The 16,673-nt window shown below is 42.1% G+C and overlaps 1 protein-coding gene across 1 annotated transcript; it reads left to right on the forward strand.

The window, feature by feature from the left end:
• Nucleotides 1–15,224: 15,224 nt before the first annotated feature.
• On the forward strand, nucleotides 15,225–16,370 carry spry4 (sprouty homolog 4 (Drosophila)). The gene has a single exon (XM_076101276.1). The coding sequence runs from the start codon at nucleotides 15,225–15,227 to the stop codon at nucleotides 16,368–16,370; it is 1,146 nt and encodes a 381-aa protein (XP_075957391.1).
• The last annotated feature ends 303 nt before the right edge of the window (nucleotides 16,371–16,673 follow it).

A 16,673-nucleotide genomic window follows, 5' to 3' on the forward strand; every position in this document is an offset into this window, starting at 1 on the left:
CTTGGAGAGGAACCATAAAAGCAGTTATTGCAGGACAGGTTGTGAGCCTGTTTGACCAAACACTCCCATGAACTAAACCCAGGAACTAGTAAAGGACTGAATGTTTCTTTACCTCATTAACTATGAAATTACACCAATAATAGATTAAAAACTCTTATGAATTAAAAGTAATTTATGAGAAGAGATACAGTATGATAGATATGTAGCAGCCCAAACAATATTACTGTAGATGATATAGTGAGGCCTTAATGAAGTGTTAAACATGTGATGCATGTTTGTGTAGCAGCAAAAAAGAAGGAAAAACACTCACATGAGGCATTTTGACACTTGGCGATGAGCCAAAGGAGAATAATAGATGAAGGTGAACGGGGCATGGTGAGTGAAGGTGGAAGTGTGTGTGAGTGACAGAACAGAGGATAGGTAGGGGGCAAGGCGGTAGGTGGGTGGTGTGAAAATTGTGAAAGGATAGGCTGCTGTTAGTCGGGTGGGAGCTGCAGAGGAGATTGGAGGTGAAGTGAGGGTGTGACTGACACATGGATAGAGACGACTAGCAGGGGGTGGTGGGAGGTGGGAAGCAGACAATAATGGTGGCAGGATGCGGGTGTGCTGCATTGACGAGGGTGTGAGTGCGTGCGTGTGTGTGTGTGTGTGTGTGTGTGTGTGTGTGTGTGTGTGTGTTAGCAACTGGAGGCTATGCGTGGCCTCCATGTTGTTTCAGGTGTCCATACACCCCCAGCCAACCAGCAGGCCCTGGAGGGAGGAATGGCAGCTCATTAGCCTGATCAAAGACTCCACTTCCCCCTCTGGTTCAACACACACATATACACACATGCACACACACACTTTCCTGTGTTTACCTGGCTAATCTGAGACTAATCTGCGTGATATGCAGGATGTGGGGATCAATTAAGGAAATGAAGGTGTGGTGGAGAAGGGGGGGAAAGGAGAGGTGAGGTCCAGAATTAAATGTTACATTTCCAGGTGAGTTATGCAGATGCTCCACCTTTAAAAGAAGAGACGGTCAAAGAAACTAACCCAAACTGCCAGATTTTATTTTAACAAAAATCCAGCTCCTGTACAAGCTAACAAAGAAACATGCAGACCTTTTGGTAATAAAACAAACAAACAAATAAGCTCTTTAGGCAGATATACTGTTGCATGTTGGTGAGATTTATGGATTCGTGGGGTATACATGTCATGTTCTATTTCCAATACCTAAGTTAAAAATTGTTCTTATGAAGCAAAGTAAATCAGACACTTTTAGGTTAACTCTAAATGGGAGAACTGAAGTAAACATTGGGCTATAAGGGAGAAACTATATATATATATATATATATATATATATATATATATATATACACACACACACACACACGCACGCACACACACACACACACACACACTATTTTACTTTTACAGTGAGTTTGTTTGCCCAAAAGCCAGATAACTAATTTATTCGTGAATAAGCAGCATATAAACAATACATTAATTATATTAACCACATTTTACCTTTACATGTCAAGTTAGGTAACCGTGTACATAAATGCACTGCATAGAGACACATGCTCATCTGATGGAGAAAAATATTCTTTGTAGACTACAATGAGCTGAGTGAGGATATAATCATTATCACTGAGATGATTCATTTCATCTTAAAAATAGACCCTATAGTGAAGAGCCGCTGTTTATTTTCTGGTCCTATTGAATCGGATCCTGATTCATATCCTGTATTGACTGGACCTTAGTTTGGAAATTGACCACCTCATCATCCATCACAATAAAAGAGCCCGTGAGTCAAAGCATCCCTCTTGAGCCACATCCTCTCAGCTCAGGAGGAGATCTTATTATGTTAATCAGAGGCTTGTGAAGCACACTCACTGTACTCACATCTGGATACAAATTCACACAAACACACTCGCACGGCAACAAAGGGTTTTAAATACACCTTTTAAAGATGTGTCCGTCTCTAAAGAACACTCATATTTATAAGCTCACAGAGTGTTTACATCAGAGTTCCTTCAGATCATTCTGAAAGGCCAACTCTGAGCCTCTGTGTCGGTTCCATAAGCAGACAAAAAAATATTTAAATTTGACTATTTTTATGACTCAAGAAGACAAGATTTTTCAAAAGAGTATATAATGAATCAGTGAGTCTTAACTCCTCAGTTAGGCCTTTCCAGGGCCTTAAGCCCCCAAAGGCTCAACCTGTATTTTCTTTTTCCCAGTACATAATGTGGCAGGGTTGAGAAGCCTCTGAACAAAATTTAAAGTCATAGTTTGATGTTTTGGGAAAGTATGAAGCCAGAGGAGAAGGCGATGATAAGCTTAGGTGAGCATAGAGACGGGAAATGAGTGGAAACAGCTAGCCTGGCTAAAAACTAAAGTTAAGAACCTCCCAGCCCCTGATTTTGTTTAATCTGAATTAATCTGAAAAAGTGACTGCAGTGACTCCCTGGAGTGAGCTTTTGAAGGTGCTGAGAGAGCCAGGATAGCCGTTTCTCCCTGCTTCCAGTCTTTATGCTAAGCTAAGCTAACTGCGTCTTGACTCAGACTTAAAGCAGAGACATGAGGGTGGTATCAATCAATCCTCACGTCTAACTCTCGGCAACAAGGTTTACTTTCCAAAATGCTGAACTGGAAACCATAATAATGGAGCTCAGGGTCACTTTAGAAAATAAAAATTCACTGCAGGTTTACAGACTCTTACAGGCAACAGAAAGCAGTCTCTGTGTCAGCATCTGCCGGCTGACATCAGGTATTTAATAAAATCCCAGCATTGGTCTAATCTGTCCTGTTGCCACACATTCTTTCGTAAGCCTGCTTCTATAAACATGACCACTACACAGCTGACTAAATTGGGAAATTTTCACAGTTTAGTTTCCAAGATGAAACTGATGTTCCTTTGTCTGCCGCCCACTCTATCCTCCTATGTTGCTCTCCAGACTGATGGCTAACAGGAAGTTGTCTCACGCAGAGCATGCTCCCCCGGTCCTTTCTCCCTCCACGGCTCCTTCCTCTGCTCCTCTCTCCTCCCCCCCGATCATTTTATTCTCTTCTCATCTCCTCCTCATCTTCCTCTCACCTCCCTCCTCCTTTCCTTTGATCCCCACAACCCTCTTTTCTTCTCCCTCTTCCGTCCTTCTGCCCTCTCCTCTCATTTAACTCCCTTTTTCCACTCACCTGATCCTCTTGTCTTTCCTCCTCTCCTCTGCTCCTTTCCTCTCCTCTTGTCCTCCTGTCCCTCCTCTGAAGGCTTAATTTAAGCTTGTCATCAGAGTGTCTGTGAGCTGAAGTTGGATACTGCTGATGCTGCAGCCATCACAACTTATGAGGTGCCGATAACTCGCCTGCAATACTGTTGGTCTCTATTTGTGTCTGCTTCACATGACATGAACAGCTCAAACATGTGAAACACAGGGGTAAAACGAAATGCATTTGCTTCACAGACAGTCTGAAAATAGGGAACATGCTGTGGATTTGACCACTGTGTTGTCTGGCCGTGGAATATTCCACCTTTCCTCAGCAGCATAAAAGCTCCACTCACACTTTTGGGACGTGACACATCACTTAAACACCTACAAGTGAGCAGATGTCCCGATACAGAATAATTTGATCACAACTGTAAGAGTAGAAACCATTCGGCTAAAAAAGCGATTGCTTAAATGACTATTTTGAGAAAACATTAAGACTATATGTTTGATGATTTAAACTCAAACCACAGAAAGATATTTATGCTTGATTAGATATGTATTGTGTTTGTATACATGTAGTCAAAAATATAAAGTTGAGACAAATGGATATTAGCAGTAAGACTCTGTTCTGTTCAGTTAGGGGGAAAAAACGGTTTAGTTTTGACTTTGTGGTTCTTGTCTAAGCTGCAAGAACCCCGCCGGGCAAGAGGAGGAAAGGAGAGCTCCGGAGGAAGTTGACTTTTGACCTTTCTTCAAAAGAGTGACAGGACCCCGACTGCACTCCGACCTCCAGGGACCGACCAATCATTGAAGCGTGACCTGCCGTTAGGGGTGTGGCTTCAAAGGCCCTCGCTTCTCCTCGCCACCTCTCACATTCTGAGCATTCCAAGTGTCGCTATGAGCACATATCATCCAGGCACCCCAAGGATGAACACACACACACACACATGCATATACCATACACACACGCACACATATCGCACACACAGATTCTGTGGTGAAATGTACATTTAGTCAAGTACTCTACTTAAGGACAATTGTACTTGTACTGAACTTTAGTTTTTCCGTTTCATGCCACTTTATTTTATAACTCCACAACATTTCCAAGGAATATATTTTACTTTATACTCTTATCTTTATACTCTACAGTTATCAGCGCTAAGATCGACCAAAACATGATGTGCTTATATGATGTACTGTTATAATTTAAATGATAAATTACTATTTAAAGTAGTTAAAATAGGCTCAACCTTGACAAATGTAAAATGCTAGTTCCATGTTAAAGCATCAGCATTATTGGCCCAATAGTAATACTCGCAGGGGCCATTATTCTGCATTAAGTACATTTTCAATACATGACTTGGTATTACTACTTTAACTTTTTAAGTAAAACTCCATATGTCTTTCATTCAAATAAGGAAAAGCTTCAAAAATGTATTATCGTGTGAAGAATAGGGAGAAGTAGCAGTAGAATTATATTAAAAAGATCAAAATGGCAACAAAGAAATTGTGATTTTCCCTGGGACTTTGGAAATGTGTGGTTCGGCTTAGAGCGCCGTAGTCCGCATCCCATCCTGTGTTGCTGGCTAACATCACACTCAACACACACACACACAACACACACACACACGCACACATACACACACGCAGTCTCAACACTGACCCAGACAGAACCAGAACAGGCTACACACTAATTACATGCCTGGAATTAGACATAATATCAACCAGCCGGTTGACTATGGAAACAGAGATAGAAGGCCAAGTTAGGGATGTGCGTTCTCATGTGTGAGATTTCTGCATGCACCTTATGCTGCATAAATGTTCATGGATGTCTGTCAGTGCACATATATTTATGTTGTTGTGTATCAGGGTTCAGAGAAGATCAAAAAGTGCGACACATAACATTTTCTTTATAGCCTTGAGGGACAAGTTGCTCTTTGGTGCTACAATATAAACTGTCATCTGGTGAAAGCAGAATCTGTTGCCAACTGTTTCAATGATGCTCAGTCCTAAAGATGCAAAGTGTTTTCACCATAGACTGTATATAAGAGGTGGATAGTCACAGTGACGTCACCCATTGGGTTGTGGACTGCCGTTTTGAAGCCTCGAGTTGGGCATTTATGGTCATCGCCATCTTGCTTTTTTGCAACCAGAAGAGACACGAATGGGTGGAGCACAAGTACAACCAAATGCTGAATAAGTAATGTATGCAAGGCACACAGCTAATTAACCATTATGAACTAAAAACACACTGTAAGGGTTAAAGTTGTTGGACGAAGACTCGGACAACACCCAAACCGAACAACGCCTCGACAAAGCGACAATCACAAGTTGGCTACACCCTAAAGCAAACCCAGCTTTATGGTCTATTTTACTCTAAATGGGACCATAATTTACTAATGAACATCATGCAGTAATGAAGAAGACTTGAAACTACAGATTGAGAGTTTACCGAGGTAATAAATCAATTGAAAAGTAGGTTTTTTTTTAACTTATAGAGTATGGTTTTCGCCATGTTTCATTTTAGAGACAATGTGCACCTGTGAAATTGTTCTAGACAAAGAAAAATTAAAGTCAAAGAAAAAATTACCAAAATGTACCAAGAGTCAATTGACAAAAAATAGTGGCTGGCATTTATCTTTGTGTTATTTTGTCATTTGCTTACTAATATAACTTACTAATGTAACTTACTAATATAGCACGTCATGAGCATGTTTGAGAGAGGACATCAAAGAGTAAACTGTCAAACTATCTACTAAATCCATGAACAACAACTGCCTGCATTGTGCATTCAGATTAGATAGTTTACTAATTCAGATTTATATTCATGACACTTTTGTATTTATGACATTCAAGACACCTAGTTTACATTTTACCCTGCTTTTCATATATAACTGCTCTGATGAATTCGGGGAGTCGTATAAACAACGATATAGAGGAAATTTAGTCCAAAGTCCAAAGCGTACGATTCCCTCTAGTACCACCCCTGGTAAAAATGTATCACAGTGTTTTAATGAGATGGTTTTATTGATCCCTACAGGGAAATACTTTCATCGCGTTTTTCCCCAACCCAGGAAGTTCAGAGGTCAGGGTCAGCAACAGAGCAGCGCCCCTGCAGCTGACATGGATACAGGGTCTCGCCTGAGAGCATTTCAGCAGGGCAGATGCTTGTCAACATGGACACCGTGTCTGTGTCATCCAGTGAAAATATAGTCTACCTAACCTAGAGGTCAGTTGTTTCCAAACCAGGGATCCTCAAGTGTCCATGTGAGTCCCCAGCAAAATGATCCTGATGGAGTTTAATGTCACATTTACTTGATTTTCAAGCATTTTTTCATGTGTAAGCAAACATCAACTGATCAGCACTTGTAGTTAACTACAATTAAGTATAGTTCTCTTCCCGCTTATCAACAATAATCTTTTCAGAAGGCATTCTCCCTGAGACAAATCTTAATAGGACTCTGTAGACTATTTTTACAGTTATTTTGAGGCCCCTATTTTGAGGGCCTACACTCAATGTAACACCCTTGCCAGTAATAGCACAGAGAAAGGCTTCTGCTGAATGGCATATGCTTCTCGAAGTTGTCTTAAGTAAGAAGTATGACCAACCCAGACCAGGTGAGGCCACATTTCCTGGGATGGCTGCCCGGAACACAAAAACAACAACGTCCTATGGGCGCACTGCTGATCTGGACCGACCGCTGCTGAGGGACCAGGGCTTTTCTAACAATGGGTGTGACTATCTGGAGCCGCAAAACCCATTTCCTCCTGCATAACCAAGGCAAATTACGGGTCACAAGATTTCCTTTCAAAATGTCAAATGTTCATGCAAAAGATTGTTTTAGACTAAAGTGGAATAAAGTTGTGTATGAGCTGACTACAACAACAAAAGAGTTACTTGGTTTGGGGTTAGGTAGAAATATCCTTGAGCATATTCTGATTAAACATGATGAATTAATAGTTAAAAATTATGAAAAAAATTAATTTCAGGCAAAAGAAAACAGTTTAAAACATGCAGCATCCAATAAAACTTAACAAAATGTAGGATTTACTAATGCGTTTCTAGCTCAAGCAAAACAGCATTACCCAAGTCAGAGTGAAGACATAACAGACTTAAGATTGTGAGGTTATTTGTTATTCATCTTTGTTCTGAAAAATGTGTATTGCTTCACCAAAGTTTTCTTCATTGTAACTTGAATAAAAAGCAGATTTATCTCAAAATCTAAATAATGAAGTGAAACTGGTGCATTGAGTAACAACATTTCACACAAATAAAACATATTTTCCAAGTCTACTAATATATATTTGATTAAACGTAATATAATAGCTTGGATATTATTACAAAACAACCTGTTGTACAATTCCTACAGCAGCTGACCCCGTGCAGCTCATTTGGCCTCTGTGTTGTGATTTCGTTACAGGAATTTTTAAACTCTCTAATGGCTCTAAGTGAATTGGGTCTAATGTATCCTATTATGGTGCAAATAGGGGAGGCCAAAGTCATCAAACTCTTTATTTTGATGGATGTGGACACACAGACTCATACAACCGCACGTACATGCGCCCCCACCCCCTCTTCCTACCTCTCTTACCGCACACCTCTCCCGACTCCAAAGCACACAAACACACCTCCTGACCAGGCGGGCAGCGAGGGAGGAAGTCAATATTTGAGGAGTTGAAGCTACCTGGCCTCGTGTTCGAGATACGCCTCTTACTGTAGGCAAACCGAGGAGTTTTCTACAGCGCAGCTCTCAGCTTGCTCAGTTTGAGTTTTACTGTAGGTCAAAACACGTCGATGCATTTGCTAATTCTGTGGCGTTTGGCCCCTAAATCTACCTTAATGTTTAACAGAAATACTGACAGCAACACTGTACAAACACACAAGTACTGGTGATGTACTGCAGTGGTAACCAACGCCCACAGCCATTTCAGATGAGCTCAAGTACCTCTTCATCTTCACCACCCATCATGCTCTACATATGTCCCTTAATAATGTATTAGAAATTACACTATGAATTACACGTAGAGAATATTGATATTATTTTTATATATATAATTGAAGTTTCATATAATGGAATTCTGAGTGTTTGGTTGCTTTTATAAAGTTTTAATTTGTTCTGACCGCCTACCACTTGGAGTGGCAGAAGCTGGGGGTACAACTTATCCATTTCTTTTAGCTCATTTTTCTCTATTCATTACTTTTACGTTTTATTTCACCTGCTTTCCATTAACTGTTTCAACCGAATATCCAATCATTTTAGCTAACTATTTCAGCTATTTATTCATAGTTGCTATTTCAACTGTTCAGCTAACTAACTATTTAAACTGTTTCATAGCTATATACTATTTAAACTGCTATATCCAGGCAAAACAATACATAGACATCTTTGAAATAACATCAACACTCTTCACATTGTGTTGATAATGTGTTTTTATTTAAGATTTTAAGCTAAATTTCTGGCCAGATCTTATTAATTGCACCTTTATCTATTCCAGCCATTATTAACCATTTAAACTTCAACTAGTTTTCAAGCATTCTCTCTTAATTGCTATGTGGTGATAACAAACTCAAGTCGATGGGCAGCTTGCTGGTTATTGAAAAATGTATCAAAGATCAGTATCACACCAATTTAATCCCATTTGGATTTTTACTTTCCTCCCTAACACAAATATGTGGATATATATTTGAACATCCGCTGGAGAAGAACCCCTGGTTGTGAATCAATGCTCTGTTTTAATATAACAATTTGCACACCGACGATAAGCACCACTGTGGGGCGCCTCAGAATTTCCCTTTAATCTGTCTGTGCATCAACATCCTTTGGTAAACTTGACGAACAAACATTCTGCTCCACAACCGGAAAGAATATCGTCATGACCAAGCAGAGTTGTTGTGATATGTAGGAGTAATCGCCCTTCTGAATGCATCAGAGGACCAATGCTCACAGCTAGAAGGTAGAATAGGATTGCTCAATGTTCCTTAACAACACAAATATTTACAGGAAGCAAGCAAAGCAGATTCACCAAACCAGGCACAGAACTCTAAAGAGAGATGGAGTTTTCTACGGGGTTGCAAATGTTTTTCGAACGTGTGCAATTATCTTATATGCAGACATTTTCACTGCTACGATTGAGTCAGATGCTTTTGGTGGGGAAAACATTAAAGAACTTAAGTGGAATCTATGAATTTTCAAAAAACGTGCGTATTAATGAATGACTCTGTTCCACATCTGTTCCAGAAACATGATTCAAAATTGTGCAATGAGCTACTGTTTACTGTATGTTTATTAAATACCATAAAACATCATTATATCTCCTCTTTTAAAAGGTTAAGATACATGTATGAGTCTGTCTCTGTGTTATCATTAGTTCTTATATCATGTCTGTGAGGAAAGTTGTGCAGACTTGGTGGCCTAGTGTGAAATGCACTTTGAAGGCATTCAAAGTCATCAGGATGACGACTGCAGCTACAGACCCACGCATCTGTTAATTGGTGAGAGATGCGTATTGTGACGTGTCAAGAGGGGGGAGTTAATGATGGCTTACCTGGAACAGGAAGCTTTTGATGTAAGCTGTGAGCTCTCTGTAGAGCCATCGTTGTGAGTTAAGCACTCAAACACACACAGACACACAAATACACACATGCATTGAACAATTACCAGCTTTTGTCGAGTTCTTGTGTCTTGGGGGCAATCAGGAAATACACAACTGACAAACCAATAGATTAGTGAAATACATTAAGTAATAGACTTATAAACCAGAAAGCTATTGACATTGTAATTTGATTTAGACAGAGATATCTGTGGTTTAGTCTGGAGGAAAAACAATAGCTGGGAATAACAGTCCAACCGGACATTTTTAGTAGAAACAAGATTAACGCACAAGTGCAAATAATCAGGGGTTTGTGGTATAAGACAAAAAAAAAAACTTGTCAAACTGCTGTGGAAGCAGATGGGGCTGTCCATTAGAAATCTCAAGCTCACAGCAGTAGCCAGCAGATGTGGCAGGAAGGAAGGCTGGGAGGGAGGACTCTGGAGAGAAATCTAGGCCTTCCCTTCCGTGCACGTACGCCTGGATGATCACACCGACAAGAAATCTACAATTCAACCAGCGCTTCATGTGGGCCATGCCTGCGAGCCACACAGCTGCGCACAGAAATCTGTAAGTATGTGTCTGAGGGAGACAGAGAGATAATACAAATGTGAGGATAAGGAGAGTGGAACTGCCATGAGATTTACATATGTGTTGGTCTATTATGAAAGCTTTCATTCTTTTATAATAGTTCTTTGAATTAGTTAATTTTTTGGTTACTTTTTTAATTTGAGTCTTTAGAAAAGAAGATCCTGCATGAACAACTCTTGCTCAGCATCACAATTTAAGTGTTGTTACTTTTGTTATTGAAAAGATCCCTGCAGACAGAAAGTCAAAACATACAGCTTATTAAGAGGTTTGCGTTGCGTCGTCTTTCGGTTAAATATTTACCACAAGACACTGCAGAGTAGAATCAACATGCAATATGATAACTAAAACCTCAACAGTTCTATTTTTCATATACTGTGTAAAAGAGCTGCTGTAAAAATAGTCCATTTCATTTATATAGAACAAAATCACAAACACTCGCTAGTTTTACTTACTATTTATTTACTATATTAATATATATTATTAATTAACTAAGAAACAAAGAGCAATTCAAATTGTGCTAAAGGGAAAAATAAAATGCCACCTGCATGATAAATTCATTGAGCAGCCCAGTCACACATTAAAACCGTATGTTATTACAGGCATGTATTAGAAATTATATTATAGGAAATAGAAGACACCGTAAACTGTGATATGTCAAACTCAGATTTAATTAATATTTTTCCCAGTGTGTTTTACTGGTATATTGGCAGTTACCTGTATTGCTGATTCATACAAATAAATTAAATTCTTTCCTTCCCCAATTCTTTCTCTCTGTCTCTAGCTTTCTCCAAAACAATAATCCCAATTTGGAGGTGTAGTGGTTACCATGGTGATGTGTGCAAACGGATAATGGGGCAACTGTTAACCTTTGACTGGTTAAAAGCCCCAAGCTGAGGGAGGGGAGGGGGCGAGAGTGGTGGCGGGGGGTTGCAGGGGGGTACATACACACACACACACACACACACACACCCACAGGGATGTCAGAGAGAAAGGAAATTCACACTCATTTCCTCCGTGTGGTTTCGGTACAAATCAACAACATCCTGTCCTTTTGTGAATCCTGCCTGCCCTCATGCTGGTTTGTGTTTCAGAGTAGGCGTTATAACCCCCCCCCCCCCCCCCCCCCCCCCCGTCTCCTCTCCTCTCCTCACCCTCCTCCTCCTCCTCCTCTGTGTTTTTTTTACACTACCATAGAAGCTGTAGTCATACCTCACATTGTTGCAGAGGAAGGAAGGTCACGTCCTTGTTCGCAATAAACGGCTTTAGATAGAACAGGAAAACAAGCGGCCATTATTTAGCCTAATTGAGCCTCGGCCAGTGATACGAAAGGGTCACCGGATGGTTTCGCTTGATATCGATGATGGACTGATTAAAATAGAAACCAGCCTCCACACTATAATATTTTATTCATTAAACCAACTTGTGTCACATTCCTTATTAATGGCTTTGCTAAGATGTTTTGTTTCCTAAAATGTCGGTCATGACTGCATCTTCGTGTTTTTCATTAGACAGTTTGGCACCCATTAATCAGCATCGAAAGGATCAGATTTGCCAGCAATGAAAAAATAAATGAATTCATTGCAGATCTAGCCCCCACTCATCACGCGCCCGCTCCCTCATCTATTACACAAAAGGACCATAATCAAGTCTCCTTTAACATGTTGCAGGAAGCGAGAGCTGCATAGATAAATAAATCAACAGACTAAAATAAAGCAAGAGTGACAGCACAGCCGATGAGCCGACTCTTTATGTAAATCAGTCCTGACATTGCCCTTGTGACCAAAAAAAAAAACCCCACCTCCTCATTCCCTCACCCCCTTCTCACACACGCCTCATTCGCCATTTCTTCCCATTCATAAAAATCTCGGCATCGCGCCTGCGCAATGCCATTCGGAGTCCTCCCCATTCATAAAAATGTAACCTCCGCATTTCAGCCCTCCCGAGTTGCTCTGCCCTCCCATTCACAAAAAAAAGAGAAAAAAAGCACAGGCATCTGCGCAGTGCCGTCCCTTCCCTTTCCTCTACCCTCCCATTCATAAAAAACTCACTTCCCTCCCCCTCGGTGGTTGCAACATCATATCCAAACCTCTGCATCCACAACCGCAGTCGCCTTTTACGCACCAGCGAGTGGAGAATAGTGCAGGATATCTGCTCTCCTTTCGAATGACTTTGCTCATACCACATCCAGACATTTGGACTTATCCTTACTCAACATTTGTGGAGCTACTCACTCGCTTGGACTGGACTATAGACTGCGCGCAAACGTCGTGCGCAACGAAGAGATGAGAATTCTGTCCTGAACCCAGAGTAAGTGATCACCTCTGGTGTTTTGTCATCGTTAAATCTTTCCAACTTGTGAGCGTGTGGCTGCACAGCCCGACTCTTTCGCCCCCTTCCCTGCCTGCGCCTGACTCTCAATCCGCTGGATCGCAGGCACGAAAGCGCTCCTTGCTAACTCTATTTTGCAACAAGCCGTTTCGCCGACCAGTGTTTGCACTTTGTGTAAATATTTAACCACCGATTTCGTGCCAAAGGCAAGGTTGAGGGCGCAGAGTGGGGATAACAGCGTCGCGTTTTAAAGCGCGACTTATTCGCAACGCCACTTTTTTTTTGACAGCATATGCATATAAAGCGTGGCTATTTGTGGCTTCCCTTTAAAGCCGCTGTCACGACAAAAGCCAGCGGAACAGATCCATATTTCAATCTCTGTTGAAATCTCCGTCCCCTATGAAGACTGTATGTTGTAGCATATCTCGGGCGGTTCTGTTGCGTGTCTCGTTCTCCGCCTGGTTGGTGCACCATGTCGGTTGTGTCAGGTGTCTTTGCCATTAGCTTTTTCATTTCGTGCGGCTCACTTCTTAGAAAATCAACAAATATGTCTTTAATCAGTTTATTTTGGTTGACAAGAGCGATAACGTCCGGGTATACGCATCGAAGCTATGCATGCAACCGCCGCCGAGTAAAATGACCCCTCCACCGTCTGTCTGATGGCACACAGTATACCGTTTTCAACATCAATGTCATATTTTTCTCAATATACAGATATTAGGAGTGATGTGTTGAATACGTGGTTACAATGCCTATATAAACATGCTATTGGAATATGTCGAGCGTCCGCCTCCGGTTTTATGACTCAGTCCATTCACATATAGAAGGGAGGGACGCGCACGCACGCACGCAGGCGCACACACACGCACTTGAACACGCACCGTTCCGAATTGGAGCTCATAATGGTCTAGATTTGACGATCACAAAAGCTTGTGTCGGTGCCAGCAATGTCGCAACAGGTTTCTCAACCAGGCTTCTGCAAATCCGAGGAAAAGGAGAATAACACAAGCCGACGGTCAAGCAGAGCTGTGTCGACTACTGACGTTTTTTTTTTTTTTACATAAAATAGATCCTCAATCAGCAGTAATAAAGCACAACACGACAGTTTTTAGGTCCTTGGAAAATCCAGGTTGCCTTGACAGAATAATCCGAACCATAATGCATTTCATGGTCTGAATGAGGTTTTGTGGGCTGTTTTGCAATAAGCAAACTAAACAACGCAGATGTGGGTCAGTGGAAATGTCGGTCGGGCTGCGTCGTTTGTCTTCAATCATCTTATTGTTTTCTGTAAAGCAGGTTAGGTATTTTCCGGCTGCCGAGAGTTCGTCGATGAAATGAATGATGAAACAGATTTCACTGAGGCTCATCATGACTGGAGCGCATTGATTCATGCTTGCAACACCGAGTGCAGCCACCAGCTTTCATTCACAAAAAACCTGCAGTTCACAAAATCAGACCCATTCACAAATTGCCAGAGAGTCCCGTTTTGTCTGATTCAAATTTGTGTTTATGTACATATATTGAGAGAGATAATTTACAACTGACACAATTATAGGTACAATTGTATTACTGTTGTTTTAATGACTGATTCCAGCCAACAACTTAATTTTCTTCGCTTCTTGCATTCATTTTGGGTTTTTTGAAGTCCCATTTCTGGCAGTCTTAATTCTCTCTTTGCTCTGCCTTGTTTTGCATCTTTGAGTCTTTTGCATGCAAGCCCTGCTCTCTGGTGCTCCCTGCTCTTTGGAAGAGAGGCGACGAGAGCCCAACTCCTATTGTTCTAATGTCAAAGTTAGAATAGAGGAGGTTTGAAACCCTGTTGGTATTCAGTCTAAAGATCAAGATCGTTTGGAAACTCTACATTCAGATTATTGCAGAAAACCGGCCTTGAAAGAGGTTTTCGGTTGAGAAAGCTTTTGTTTTAAAGATTTGATAATTGTCTTTGGTAAAGCAAACTATGTGTAATACATCAGTCAGTTTAACGTTACGTCCGAGGAGTTGATCTAAAATCTAGTGATCCCTTAGTCATTGTATGTATTATAACATTGTATGTATTATAATTGTAACAGAAGCAACGCAAAAGCAGCAGGAAATTGAAATTTTACCATGGATAAACTGATAAAAACAACAACATGACCCTCAAATAAACATTAACATGTGTGATTAAATACACGGTTGAATACATGCAAAGGATGTTTTCTTATATCATGTCAAATAAATTGAAGACACATAATCACACTGTTCTTTATGGCGAACCTGGCTGTTATTCTTCGGACAGTTTTGTGACATATTGACGTTGTGTAAAAGATCAAAATCTTCCCTGTCACGCTTGATTCTTAATATACTTTATTTGTGGTTTCAGATAAGATGTTTAGAAAAAAAAAGAGGATCAAAGGGGTAAAAGAGCAGGAACTTAAACAACAGCAGATGCAACCGGTCATAACTGTCTCTTGTGTGTCTGTCTTTTTGCAGTTTTGCTAAATGCTGCTTTAGAGTGAAGACGTGCGAGGCACCAGCCTACACATGGAGTCCAGGGTTCCCCACCACATCCCCGGCGTGTCCTCCTCCCTCATATCCCAGCCCCTGCTGGACAGTCGAGTGCCCTACGGCCGCCTGCAACACCCACTCACCATCTACCCCATCGACCAGATAAAGTCCTCGCATGTGGAGAACGACTACATCGACAGCCCTGCCGTCGTGTCCCAGCAGCCCCCGAGCCAGAAGTCTGTGAACCGAAGAATTAATTGGCTTGGTCAGAATCAGGAGGCCTTCCTCGGGGCAAACCACAACCATCATCACAATCACCAACACCAGCACCACCAGCAGGGCAGGTGCGAGCCCCACTCCCACCAGGACACCACCACCCACCCTTGGATCTCCTTCAGTGGGAGGCCCAGCTCTATCAGTAGCAGCAGCAGCACCTCGTCTGATCAGAGGCTGTTGGACCACGCTGCCCCCACCCCAACAGTGGACCACCACCCAAGCCTGCAACCCCACCAGGGCCCCGTCAACACAATCACAACCCCAACTCCAGGCTGCTTCTCTTCCTCTGAATCAAAAGTCCTCACCTCCTCGTCCTCTGCTTCCTCCTGCGCCTCCTCTAAATCGCTGGACCTCAAGTCTGCAAAGATGCCTGCAGGAGGCGTGTGCACCACTGGAGGCCAGCAGGGGTTGGCGCTGATCCCTTCCTCCCCGGCCGAGAAGAAGCACCTCCTTCTCTGTGAGCACTGTGGGAAGTGCCGATGCACGGAGTGTACGCTCCCCCGGACCCTACCCTCTTGCTGGGTCTGCAACCAGGAGTGCCTGTGCTCTGCTCAGAGCCTGGTGGATACAGCCACCTGCATGTGCCTGGTCAAAGGGATCTTCTACCACTGCACCGAGGATGAGGACGACGAGGGCTCTTGTGCCGACAAGCCCTGCTCGTGCTCCCAGGCCAACTGTTGTGCACGCTGGTCCTTCATGGCTGCCCTTTCAGTTGTCCTGCCTTGCCTGGTCTGCTATCTGCCAGCTACAGGTCTGGCCAAACTGGGACAGAAGTGTTACGACAATGTTAGCAGGCCCGGCTGCCGCTGCAAGAACTTGCAGGGTGGCGTGAGTGCTCCTGTTTGTAAAAACGGAGGCGTAGAAGCAAAAGTTGGGACGCTAGAGAAGCAGCAGCAGGGATCATGATAGTGGACCAAACTGGCTAGCGGTGGCCTTGCTAAGAATTGGACAGGACCACACAGTACTTGCTTGCTCTCTATGGATAGGACAATCCAACACCAACCCCTTAAACTACCCCATTAATCTACTGGAAGGTGACTTATGTAAAACAAAGGTACTTAAATGGCTTCTTGACCTATGTTGGATGATCAAATGGGGCCTATTCTCAGAGAGTTGGCTAGTATGAATAGCTAACAGGCCCTCTGAGATGTTTTTATTTTGTTTGTTTGTAAGAGTGACACAAGAAGAAGAAGAGACAAGATTGTGGGA

Source organism: Anarhichas minor, unplaced genomic scaffold (assembly GCF_050575085.1).
Source record: "Anarhichas minor isolate MPS153535 unplaced genomic scaffold, ASM5057508v1 ptg000027l, whole genome shotgun sequence".
In the NCBI taxonomy this organism is placed as follows: Eukaryota; Metazoa; Chordata; class Actinopteri; order Perciformes; family Anarhichadidae; genus Anarhichas; species Anarhichas minor.